The 13,885-nt window shown below is 44.0% G+C and overlaps 1 protein-coding gene across 1 annotated transcript; it reads right to left on the bottom strand.

Moving 5' to 3' along the window:
* Positions 1-6,105: 6,105 nt before the first annotated feature.
* Positions 6,106-13,653, bottom strand: FGFBP1 (fibroblast growth factor binding protein 1). The gene is made up of 2 exons (XM_068277866.1): positions 13,579-13,653; positions 6,106-8,420 (listed from the first exon to the last, which is right to left on the bottom strand). Exon 2 carries the CDS (start codon positions 8,400-8,402, stop codon positions 7,692-7,694), a length of 711 nt encoding a protein of 236 aa, XP_068133967.1. The 5' UTR covers positions 8,403-8,420; positions 13,579-13,653; the 3' UTR covers positions 6,106-7,691.
* Between the last annotated feature and the right edge of the window lie 232 nt (positions 13,654-13,885).

The raw sequence follows: 13,885 nt of genomic DNA, 5'->3' as shown, positions 1-13,885 counted from the left end.
GCTCCTTCCCTCCCCAGCTCCACATTGTGATGCGTGGCAACGCCCATTTTTGCTCACCGCAGGACTGTCAGGATGGGGAGGGCACAAAGAACTGTCTGTCCCCGGGCGCTGAAAACCCTAGCTACGCCTCTGGGTCACACTGTTGTCCGCACTGGGCTTGCGCCCGGCAGAGCAACGCTACGGGAAGATGGCGTCCGAAGCCCTGTACTGGAGACTATTTGTGTCTCCAGTATAGGGCTTCGGGCGCCATCTTTCCGTAGCCCTGCTATTCAATTCAGCGCGGGAGATTGCAGTTTGGGGAAGCTGCGCACCAGAGGCTGACCGGGAGAGAAGACTTCTGTCAGGTGAGTAAATTCATTTTTTTTTTTCTGAAATGTGGCCCACATTGCGTTTGTTTTCTGCTGAAATGTGGCCCAAATTGCGTTTGTTTTCTGCTGAAATGTGACCCAAAGTGCTTTTTTCTGCTGAAGTGTTGCCCAAATTGCGTTTGTTTTCTGCTGAAATGTGACCTAAATTGCATTTGTTTTCTGCTGAAATGTGGCCCAAATTGCGTTTTTCTGCTGAAATGTGGCCCAAATTGCATTTGTTTTCTGCTAAAATGTGGCCTAAATTGCGTTTTTCTGCTGAAGTGTTGCCCAAATTGCATTTGTTTTCTGCTGAAATGTGGCCTAAATTGCATTTGTTTTCTGCTGAAATGTGGCTCAAATTGCGTTTGTTTTCTGCTGAAATGTGGCCTAAATTGCGTTTGTTTTCTGCTGAAATGTGGCCCAAATTGTGTTTGTTTTCTGCTGAAATGTGGCCCAAATTGTGTTTGTTTTCTGCTGAAATGTGGCTCAAATTGCATTTGTTTTCTGCTGAAATGTGGCCCAAATTGCGTTGTTTTCTGCTGAAATGTGGCCCAAATTGCTTTTTTTTCCCTGCTGAAATGTGGCTTAAATTGCATTTTTCTGCTGACATGTTGCCCAAATTGCGTTTTCTGCTGAAAATGTTGCCCACTTTGCATTTATTTTCAATGTCATGGCCACGGCCATAGCAAACACCCCCCACGCCCATTTTTCGGCACAAACACCCCCGTCCCATCCTCCTGCTCCACCCACCTGTCATGCCACGCCCACTTTTTGGCGGGATAATCACGCCCATTTTTTGCCGCGGCGCGCCGCAGGGTAGGGCCACTTCCTGCAGTCCGCTTGGGGCCACAAAAACCTTAGCTGCAACCCTGTTGCAATGTATCCAGCCTGCGCAGTACAGTCCAGATGACGCCAGCGCGACTCCGAGAGCCGCTCGCACAGGCGCAGTAGGAATCTTGCACCGGAGGGGACCCCGGGCCACCAGCGGGGTGCAGAGCTGCGGCGAGGGCAAAGGACGGCTGCAAGGGGCTGGAGGAAGCTTTGGGTAAGTAGATTTTTTAATGCAGCTCGGATGTGTCTTTTAAGCTGCACAGCTAAAGCAGCGCAGCTTAATGTGAAGGAGTAGCTGCTATGCAAGCCTTATATAGCAGTGAGCTTACATAGCAGTGAGCTATGTAAGAACTCTTAGTGACGCTCATTGCATACATAGCAACGCGTGTAACTTTAAATGCGGGCAGTCCTTTGAATTATCGTGACCGCGATACTTCACTAGCGCTGCTACTGTGTCAAGTAACATGTTAATTGACACATATTTGACACAGTAGTGGCTGCTGGTGAAGTATCGCGGTTGCGATACTTCAAAAGACCGCCCGCATTTTCCGTATATACTCGAATACAAGTCGACCTCGTGTATAAGTCGACCCTTAAATTTGATCCCCTTAAGCTGGTACTTTTCAAAGTCTCAAGTATAAGTCGGCCAAGGAAAGTTGAAAGGTGGGGACTAGGAGGGGTTACTGGCTCTGCACTTGGGGTCCAGGAGAAGTAATACCTGCACTTGGTGGACAGGAGAGGTTAATGGCTGTAGTGCATAAAGAACTGCAGCCATTAACCCCTCCTGGTCCCCAGGTGCTGCTTCAGCTTTTCACTGTTCAACTCATTTTGTTCTGCGCTCTGATTCTCAAGCACATTACTGTAATGGGACCAGAAAAAAAATACACAATTACTGACTGCTGAATTTTGATGTTATAGCACATAATGTGAGGGCTGCCATTTTCAAATGAGACTAGAGAAGGAAGTTCCATTTTAGAAGGGTTTTTAAAAACAACCATTCATGGGCATTTTTTTCCACACATAACCTTTACCTCCTACCTAAAAGTACTTGCATCCTCCCAATATAACAATGCAAGCAGATTGAAGGGAGACCTGGTCAGTGGAATGCAGAGACCCGGGTGAGTAACCTCTCATTTACACTCCACTGAGACTCTGCATAGGTAAGGCAGGAGGGAGTCAGGAGGGGAGGGGAGTGAACTGCCTTTCCACCATCAGGCACCTGTAGGCAAGTGCCTACAGTGCCTTAGGGTAAAGCTCTGGGGACATAGTTTGAAATACTTGCTGTTTAGTTGCCTACCTTAAGTTTGGCCTTTGACTATAACGGTGGTAAATTCATTAGCTAGTGAGCCTCTCTGAGGGACATTTACTGATATGAACTGTCAGTCTACTCTGTTATGTGCTACGGAAATACATATTAACAATGTTATGTTGGGTATTTGTGTGGAATCCCCATAAATAATTATGCAAGCAGCATGTTATGCTACAGGGAGGGAAGAGTTCTTCCAGGGATATCTTCTATAAAATGTAGGCACAACTGCTACAAAGTTATACAATTTATTTTACATTGGATATGTTTCCTTAAAAGTCAAGTTACTGGTAAGGGGATAAAAATAGAGTATTTCCTCTGACTACAGATTTCTATTTCAAGAACACCCAAGGTGAGCTAACCTATTTAAATGGTGGCTACAGGCAGGGGCGCCTCTAGCCATTTTGTCACTCCAGGGGAGAAATCCTGTGCGACCCCCCCCTCCCCCCTCCCCCGTGGTGAACACCACCCCTGTGGTGAACCCCACCCCCCAAGACCCCCCAAAATAATCATAATGCAGCAGCTTTTTAACAGAAAATAAGAAAATACACTTATTGCGGCATGGATTCACCAGAAAATAGTTGTAATGCAGCAGAGCGTTTCACCAGAAAATGTACTTATTGCAGCATGCACTCACACACACCACACACAGTACACACACACTATACACACACTATACACACACACTATACACACATACACAAACACACACTATACACACACCACACACACTATACACACACACTATACACACATACACACACACACACACACACTATACACACACACTATACACACACACACACACTATACACACACACACTATACACACACACACACACACACTATACACACACACACCACACACACTATACACACACACACACACATACACACTATACACACTCACAGTATACACACACACACACACACACTAAACACACGCACACACACACTATACACACGCACACAGTACACACACACTATACACACGCACGCACGCACACACGCACCGCACACAACACACACACTATACACACACACACACACACTATACACACACACAGTACACACACACTATACACACACGCCACACACACTATACACACGCACAGTAAACACACACACGCACACACACACTATACACACGTGCACACACACTATACACACGCACACAGTACACACACACTATACACACGCACACAGTACACACACACTATACACATGCACCGCACACAACACACACACTATACACACACAGTACACACACACACTATACACACGCACAGTACACACACACACACACACACACACACAAACTATACAAACGCACATACACACTATACACACGCGCACACACACACACACTACACACACACACACACACACACACACACACACACACACACACTATACACAGCACAATATACACAGCACACAGTACACACACACTATACACACACACACACTATGCTGCTACCAGGGGAGGTCTGGGACCTTTTGGCCTGGGGGAAACTCAGGCTAGAGGCCCGTTATCATGGCAGCCCCAGCCCAAATGACGTCACACACTCACCCCATGTCGTATATGCCAGTAGTCACGTGGAACGCCAATGCGGAAATACAGCAAGGACACTCTGTGAACAGTGTAACAGGTAAAGTACAGGCATCAGGGGGGCACAATACATTTTGAGGGACAACTGCCGAGGTTTCCATCTTGTCTATAATTTGTGGTTATCACACACCGTGATTATCGCACCTGACAACCACATTGGCCCGAGATTTCCCAACATCTTAGATTGATAGATTCAACCAATTTCCACCCACATTTTTTTATTTGATTCGCTAATATCAAAACGGTTGGTAGATCGGCTGTCGAGTCAACAGATGTATGGCCACCTTTATTTCCCTCAAGGCCAATCCCCCCCCCCCCCGACACCCACACACCTACCTTTGTCCTCCCCTTCCACCACCATGTCTACTAATCCCTGTTTTCACTACCTTATAGTGTGAATGGGCCCTTATAGTGTGTCTGTGACCTTATGCAGAGAAATAATGAGGAGAGAAAAGCTGAAAGAGAAGGAAGAAGATATTTGCCTCACCAGGATTGCAGTTTTATTTAGCTTCCTGTATGACAAGAAGACACAGACCAGCACTGGGGAAAGAGGGAAACAAAGGTGAATGAGGGAGGCTGGTGCACACCAAGAGTGCCTCTGAGTGCTTTTCAAATTTACAGCGATTTGAAAAGCGCAAGGCTAATGTTACCCTATGAGGGTGTTCCCACAGCAGCGTTGTGATTTTTTCAAAATCGCAAACATGCTGCAGGTAGCATTTTTTGGAGCGATTCTTTCAAAAATCAATTCACAAAGTCGCATTCGCAAATTGCTAGTGATTGCTATTGAGATTTTGGCGTGCACTAGCCCAGAGAGAGTAGGAGTGGAGAGAGACTGAGAATAGCCTGAGATGGAGTAGAGACCTAATCTGTATTGCAGTCCCACATTACACAGAGGCTAGTTGCCTGTAATAGGACTGCTGTCCCTGCCAGTCTCTCACACAATTCAGAAAGCAGCCCTCCTGGAGTCTAGGGACTGTCAAAACTTTTTAATCTGTTTAACACCTTATCTGCACATGCAGTCATTATAACAATGGGGAGAGACCAGACAGATTTTTTTCCTCATGGACCCTCCTCTGCATCATGCTGTATATTTACCAGCTTACCTGCCCTCTAATTACAATTTTATCAGCCAGCCTAGTGTTTCACATTGCCTTACAACAACAAATTTGAATACACCAGACACAGGACCAGCCCTAAATCACTGAATAAAAGGCAGCCTGAAGGGGCAGTCCGTGCCAGGCTGCTACACTCAGTCTCTACTTCCAGGCAGCTACCAGTAGCAGAGAGAGAGGAACTGAATGAATCAGTGAATCAGTTAAGAGTGAAGAGTCAGGACTCAGGAGCTGATGCTGTAATCCCTGAGTGAGCTGGGACTGAGTGAGCTGAGATGAGTGCCTTGACTCACTCATTACTGTGGTTCTTTGAATCATTGAGCTAAAGGAACTGAACGAATCAGTGAATCAGTTATGAGTCGAGTCAGGCGTTGCTGATAGCTGCTGCTGCTGTAATCTGATGCCTGAGTGAGCTGAGAGGCATTTCTTCTCTCACTACTCAGTGCAGCTGTGCCCCTCTCTCCTCCTGCGCTCCAGGCAAAAATTTGTACCTGCCTGGTGGTTGAGATGGCTGTGGCTACAGGGAGGGGTGGGCAGGAGTCCTCATGCTTTCTGCTGCCTCCCTCCCCCCTCAGTTCATCTATAAAAGGCCCCTTTAGTGTTAGTGAGTTTTAAACCCAGGTCTCCTGTGTCACAAGCAAGACCCTTAACTATTACACTGTCCAGCCAAAGCTAAAGTCACTAGGACGCACTCTATAGGCAATAGCAGTGTTAGGCAGTCCAGCTCAAGGTTTCACTAAATAGGTTCTAGTCACCATTGTCAGAGGCAGAGGCTTTAACCAATACACTATCCAGCCATGCAATTACTTACACATTTGAAAATAATTGTGAAAATTGCATGGTGTGTACCAGGCCTCATATATACTTAACTTCCCACAGAAATAAAAATAAAATAAATTATTATTTAAAAAAAATCTTTATTAGAAAAGTAACAGATAAAATATTATAAAGTACATAGTACTGAAAAATCATTAGATGAACAGATTTTTCCAGCCCGAACATCAAAAAGGCATACGTTCCTTACAGCCAGTAAACAGGGGTTTAGTTTATACAACAGACATAATAATATAAACAATTTTGTAAATACTACTTACATATGTTTGACATTGTATTTACATTTGCTGACCGAAGTGCCGTTTTATCAGAACATTAGTTGTATATAAAATATTTTCCCTTGAAGAACAAGAAATTCCCTTTAGTATATTATATTAAACTCTTGGATCCCTGTAGAAATATAACTTATCTAGAGTTCCCAGGCACATCTACCACGTACATGCAAAATGGGCATCGGAAATTTGGGCACCAGAAAAATAACCGATTTTCTACTATTGGACAGTGGTAATTCCGATAGCAAAATATCAGTAAAATCTACCAATATTTTACCATCACTAAACCTTACCCTATTCTCACACGAGCCCTCCCTCTACCTATGCCGAAGTCTATTCCTAACTGACCTCCCACAGATGCCTAACATTAACCACCCCTCCCCACCAATGCCTACACCTAACCCTTCCCCGGCGCCTCTGGTGCCCCTATTTTCTGTTTTGCATTGTGTTAGGGTCTTATCCTTCCTCCTGGACTCTACAGCAGAAGTGATGCTCTAAAGTTAGATACACAATTTCAACAATAGTTATTAGAAATGATCATTCTTGATCATTTTGGGTGGCCCTTTTCTTATGCAAACATTTTGTTCAGTTACATGCTCTCTAGAGAGGGGAGGGGTACATAAGTGCGAGTGAGCTGTCGGGACCTCCTGCGGAAATTAAAAATAACAACCAAGCATGGTACTCCAGCTGCTCTGAGCGGATCATCCGTATGCGCCACAAATGATCACTAATGCTCACTTCGTTTGACCTTAATTGAAAAAAACGTATAGGTGTTTAGATGGAAGTAAGTGGGCTGAAAACTACACTGGAGAAAACTTATCCAAAACTTCCCAAGAGAAAGACAATGGCTTTTATTCAATTCACTCCAATATTATATTTTCACACCTTATCAACAAAATGCCCTTTAAGCCACCAAAAAGCAAGAAAATACTCAGAATAATTTCGATAGTACTTTTCATCTGCATTTTGGTACTTTTTCAATTGCAAAGTGCTGAAAAGTTATATTAAACAGAAGATGAAAAATGATCTCCTAGGAGAAAACTTAGGAGAAAAAGTGAATTGAATAAGGGCCAAACACTGTAGATGGCTGTCTCATATCACCTACAACTAAAAAAATAGCAGTGCATTTTGAACAGACTGACCCATTAAGCTCAATAGAAATCCTTGACATATACACCTTTTTTGTAGATGTTATTATGCGCTTATTGATAGTTGCTTAGCTGTAATTTTAGTATCTAAAGAATTCCATATAAAACAGAAAATTCTGAACGTGTAACGTAAATCAGCGTAGACCATTGAACTGAATTTTAAATACATCTGCAATAGCAATGATGGAATAAAAAGATGAAAAGTGTGTATGATAAAGCATGAGAGTGTTCAACATGTTTTACTCTGAACCATGGAGAAGAAGAAGGTACACAAGGAACTCCATTTGTCCCCACAGTACTCTTTGGCCATATTTTGCCTTTCTAGGACATCAGGGTCCTCTGCACACTCACTGTCTTTCTCAGGATCAGCTTTATGTGTTGGGATAGGCTGCCCTTGGTCAGGGTACTCAGGTCCTGATGCTGGCACACTAGGGGCAATGAAATGCAAGTGGGCCTCTGGTGGTCCTTTCTTGCATTCCTTGGACTTCAGAATAGCCTTTTGGTCCTGGCAGATATTCTTCTGCTTTCTTAGTGCCCGAGTGATTTGTTTCCAGTAGGACTTCTCATTTGCTGCATAGTTTGAGCACGCTCTAGGATTCCCACCGAAGGTACAGGATAGTCTAGTGTCTCCTTTTATGCACTCAACATTTAAAGCCACAGTCTCTGTGCCAGACACAGACCAAGTACAGTCAGCTTTTTCTTTGCTGACAAATTTTCCCTGAAGGGAGCCTTTACCTCCTTTAGAGCCTCGACCCTTTCCCTTTTCTGCAGGACTTGAGGGAGGCTGCTTCCGTTCCTCCTTGTTGCCTCCTCTCTGTTTCTGGTCTCCACCCTTTTCTTTATCTTTCTTCCCTTCTCTTTGCTTATTTGCATCCACCAAGAGGACATGTGACACCAAGATGATGGCCACACCCAACAGTGCAATCTTATTTAGCCTCATATTGGCCTGTGTGTATTCCTAAAGGAAGCAAAAAAGAACAAGCATCACAAAGCAGATCCAATGCTAAAAATGACTAATGCGGAATTAAATAAAAATTTCTATATGAACAGTAGCAGCCTTTTTTAAGCAATCTTAAATTCATTTCTCCATTGTCCAGTGCTTTGGAATATAGTGCCTACAGCATATATGTACATCAGAAACAAGTCTTTTGCATTTTATAGTATTCTACTAGTCCGACCTTAACCAGTGTCCAATAAGGTCATTTCTTGAGGAGCCCTGGGAAGCCCTTGGAAAGATTGCTGTACAGCCTCTATGTGGGTACTAATTAATTAGTAACAATGTTGTTTTCTAAGGATGGCAGATGAGATGCTAATATTAATACAGACTGGTGTCAGCCTGGAACTTGGCCAATCAAAAGTGTCAGGATTAGGAAGTGCATTTGATTGACCCAGTTTTAAGCTTTACTCAGTCTACATTAAATTTGTATGCAAGCCAGAAAAATTAGCTCCTCATTGACCATCTCTTCTGGTTTCCCACTGAACGCACTTTCAGGTGGGTGGAAAGTTATGGAAAGTGGTTGGGTGAAGCCATCAGAAACGAGTGGGACACTCTCAATAATGGCCGGAACCTAAAAACACTTTTTATGGGGACTCCGCAGCCATTAAAGTAAAAGATTTGCTGATCTCACACATTCATGCACTACACTATTAGTTTTACAACATCCTTTAAGGCTCAGAGATGGGGTAAGAGCTGCTCTGCTGATCTTTCTGGTCAGTGGTGTCTAAATCACACACCTGAAACAAGCATTGTGGCCAATCTAGTATCAAAATATCCGCAATCACGACACAAAGTCTGAAGCACGTTACCACATGATCCATGCCTACTGTACAGATTACGCAGTAATGCAAGCCAAGAGAGGACGCAGTATGCATGCACGATGGGAACACAGTGTGATGCAGCGCATGGGCGGACCGACGGGAATCCCAGTGATGTACTTCCTGTATGTCACTAGGTGGGGGCAGGTCTATGCATATGACCCTGTCACTATATACCATGGCGCAGGGTCATATGAATCCTAATTTTTGCGGTGCACACATCTGATCTCATTGCAAACGTCAAGTGTAAAAACTGGCCTAAAGAATAGGCTGCACACCTCTTAAGAGAAGCCTATTTGTGTGCACACAGAGATATGGAGAAGTAACATGTGTCTTGTCAATTTATAGCATAGTAGTTTTTGAAGTTTTTGAATAAGCTGTAACAGGTGCAATACGTGTTTACTCTACAGAACTTCAAGTTGATGCAGGTGTTACAATAGCAACAATTATCTGTTATGCCTGGTGTGGGGTGCAGTTTCCCATCACTTCAACGGATCGATAGATGGGTGGAATCAATTATTACCAACAGGTCCGATTTGATCTCCACACCTTTTTCTGATAGATCTTGTATAGAGCTTATCAGAAAATGGATCAGAAAACGATCAGAAATTAGATCAGACGATTCGGAAATAATCAATCTGACCCATTTCTGAAGGGAAATTGCATGGTGTGTACCAGGCATTAGATATCATTAGCAGCAGATTTACAATGAATGTTGTGGCTGCAAATGTCTGTAGGTGTGACAATCCCAGCTACTCTCATTTGCTTACATCATGAGAAATAGGCAAGTTCAGGTAAGTGAAGTGTTTGCTTGTATAATGGAAGCCAAGCACAGACACCTCTGAAGGAGGCTTATCAATGGGAACTGCCTGATTGCCTTCCTTATGATAAGAGTCAATCAACAGTGTCTAAAGTGTAGACAACTGTCATATGTTATCTGTAGAATATCACTAGCCAAAGATTAACTGAATCCTTATCAAATCTTATTGTTTTATACTTCAACTTTTTACAAAATTGCATTACACAGACAAACTTGTGATTACTGTAGCATTTATCAGGTCACTGCTATGTAGCTGTGTGTGTTTAACTGTAAAAAAAAGCTGTCCCACTTTTACTCTTAAGCTGGCCATAGACTGGCCCGATTTGTGGCCGTTTTGACAGCAGATTCGATCACTGGGATCGAATCTGCTGCCAGTCGTTTGCGCTAAACGCACCCGCCGATCCGATTTCCTCCCGAAATCGGATTGGTCCGTCGATCGCGGCGTGCGGAAAAATACCGTCGATCGCCCGCGTGTAAGGAGCGCGACGCTAGCGGCAGCCGATCCGATCAGGTATACATTACCTGACGCTGGCTCCCGGGCATCTTCTCCGCGTCTTCTCCGCTCTGTTCCTGCTTCCATCCCAGCGTACATTAACTTCCTGTGTCACTGCAGTGACCACAAAGTTCAAATAGAGGGCGCTCTATTTGAACTTCCTGGTCACGGAGTGACACACTGTACGCTGGGATGCGGTGCGGGGTGCAGCGCGGAGAAGAGGACCTGGAGCCAGCTTTAGGTAATGTATACGGGGGGGGGGGGGGGGGACAGGCGGCAGGAGCAGCTCAACAGATTGTAATCGGTTTCAGGCTGAAACCGATTCACAATCTGTTTGCAGTAAAGGCAGCCATACGATCCCTCTCTGATCAGATTCGATCAGATAGGGATCTGTCAGCTGGTCGATCTAATGACAAATCGACCAGTGTATGGCTACCTTTAGATGTTAGTGAGATTGGAGTGATCACTCCAAAGCTCGTATATGTAGAGCCAGAATCCTCCCCTTCCTCTTGTATGCATAAAGTTCCTCCTCACTGTGAAATGAAAGTACCAAACAATGCTGTAAACCCAACAAAGCTACCGATTTGGGAAGATATAATAGGTTTAACTTCCAGATTTCTGCGGACTTGTGAACTAATAATGCGAACAGAGAGAGGAGGATTCTGGGTATCTTTTATACACCAAGCTGTATGTTGCTGCCATGGTTTCCAACAAGTTTCCTAAAAAAAAATATTGAAACTCTAGATGGAATTTTGAAACGAATATTTATTGGTGTTCAGTTACAAAATGGCTTGTCTAGTTATGTGATATAGAGTTTTCTAATCCTTTAAGAGTAGATTGTTGAAAGACAGTGTAAACTTTTTGATGAGGCCACTGCTTGTCGAGAGTCATACTATGTTGGTGGGAGGTCAGGTAAGCTTTATAAAGCTAAGGGTAAACATTTGCTTGGAAATGAATTCTGCTTTAGACATTAGGAGCCACACACATGCGGCCTTTACAGTGACCCTGATATAAGAGTGATATTACTTGAACTGACTATAGTAGGGATTCAACTATGAGCTCCTCTGAGGGACAGTAGGGCTGTGCTACCCTGAGGCAAAGGGGGCATTTGCTACAGGGCCCCAACTGCTCCAGGGGCCCCAGGTGGCCTCCTCTTAACTGCTCCCCCATCAAAGTCAGCTCCCGGAGCAACCGCACTACCGGACCCCCCAGGTGGCCTCCCCCAGACTACTCCCCATGCCCTCCGCATGTTCGGTAGGTCAGCTGCCTTGAAATAACTTACCTATCCCTGTGGCGGCTCCATCCCGATCTCTGTCTTCAGCCACGCTGCCTGCCAGAGCATGTTATTTACACATAACATGCACTGGATGGAGAAGATGCAGGCAACATGGCTAAGGATGGAGATTGGGACAGAGCCGCCACTGAAACAGGTAAGATATTTCACGGCACTGGGGAGCAGTCAGGGGGAGGCCACCTGGGGGGTCTGGGAGATGACTTTGATGGGGGGGTGGGAGATCAGTAGAAGGCCCCCAAGTTACTTTTGCCCTGGGGCCCCTAAATAGCTTAAATTGGCCCTGGGGACAATTAGTGACAAGACTATACACTCTGTGAAGCACTGCAGAAGATGACAGTGCTTTATAAATACTTAATAATAATACACAAGAATAAAGTATGTGCTCAAAGGTTATCCTTTTATCGTTCCAGAGATATGCCATGGAGAAAGATATGCCAATCCTTCCTGTTCCTGACAGGAATCCCCCGGTGTCAGGTGAACTTCCTGCCTATGGCCAGGGATGCCCCTCTTTACTTGTCTCCTTCACCCGACAAAGTGTCTAACTGTCATTACTTCTCTGCACATAGCTGCTGACGTTTAAGCTACTTCTGTGAAAAAAATGGCTGTTAGAGGTCTTGTCAGGTAGATGGGTTCAAGTAAAGAGCAGGATGTCGTTTCTCTTCAGTAGACCTGCTGACAGATACTGAAAATGCCATTTCTAGCATTTCTTTTTGACAAACAGTATATTGAGGATTTTATTCTGATAATACATACATGACTAGTACTACAGGTAGTGCCTGGCTAAACATGATAGGGACTGTAGGTTTGTTGTTAACCTGAATCCATTCTTAGGTCAAAACACTGTGCTATCTCTGTCCCCTACACCTCCTCTGTGCCACCTTTGCCTTCAGTTTACTACCCCTCTATGTCATCCCTGTTCCCTGGGCCTTCACTGTCCCCCCTCCCACTAATTATGTCACCTCTGTTCCCCTGTACCTTCAGTGTCCCCTTCTGAGCCACCTCCGCCCCACCCCATCCCCACTGCCCCCCCTCCCCCATGTCCCCCTGTGCCCTCAGGGTACTGCAGCAAAATATAATTTTACCAATTTAAAAAACATTTTCTTTTTAATTTTTTAAAATCAATTTTTACAAAAACTACAAGGGATTTTTGAAAAATTTATACCTACAAAATGAAATTTTATATTTTCGTGCCATTCGTATTGATGGGTCATTAGTGGGGTGTTTGTAAGTTGGGGACTATCTGTATGTCATATTTTTTGTTATAGCATTTTTTAAAGGCCCCCTGGATCTCCGCAGCAGCACATCACAAATATAAGTTAGAAAATGACACATGGAGAAACAGAATGTGGAAGATACTAAAGCGCGCTATTGTGTCTTTCTGTGATGCTGCCTACAGCGAAATTCATTTTGGTAAAAGTAAACAAAATGATTTAGATTTAACAGTTACAAGAACCACAGAAAAACGAACACTAGGTAAGATTTACTGGCTGTGAACTTTGTCTCTATCTACTTTTATATGGATGTCTGCAAGACAAGAATATGGTCATATGAATGACAATAATAATTTAAAATAAAACTTTCTTGAGGGAACCTTCTTGTCATGATTGAGAATAGAAATTACAATGGACAGAAGAATGCTTTTCAAATATATATATATATGCATGCAAGGCACATGAAGCAGAATCAATGCCTACCTCGTGGTGAGAGTGGAGATTTCCTCTTTAGATGTCTCCTGTTGCTGTGTTTTATCACATGTGTTCCGAGTTGTGAATGACAGGTATTTATAACGTGTAGGGGACACACCTAGGCAATGGGTTACGACACAGGCTCACAATAGAACGCTGTGACACACCTTCTGGATTTAGGCCAGGTACAGTAATACTTATAATTCCACAAGAGGTGCTACCTGACAACTGCGGCTCTGGATTTCCTTTTGTTCTGTAATTGTTCTCTCGATTGAAGCACCCGCTCTGTGATCTCGGTGAAGAATGCTTTGACTGT

The sequence above is a fragment of the Hyperolius riggenbachi genome, chromosome 1 (genome assembly GCF_040937935.1).
Source record: "Hyperolius riggenbachi isolate aHypRig1 chromosome 1, aHypRig1.pri, whole genome shotgun sequence".
Taxonomy (NCBI): domain Eukaryota; kingdom Metazoa; phylum Chordata; class Amphibia; order Anura; family Hyperoliidae; genus Hyperolius; species Hyperolius riggenbachi.
Note: the sequence above shows the minus strand (reverse complement) of the source record. Positions and strands in the feature narration are given on the sequence as shown.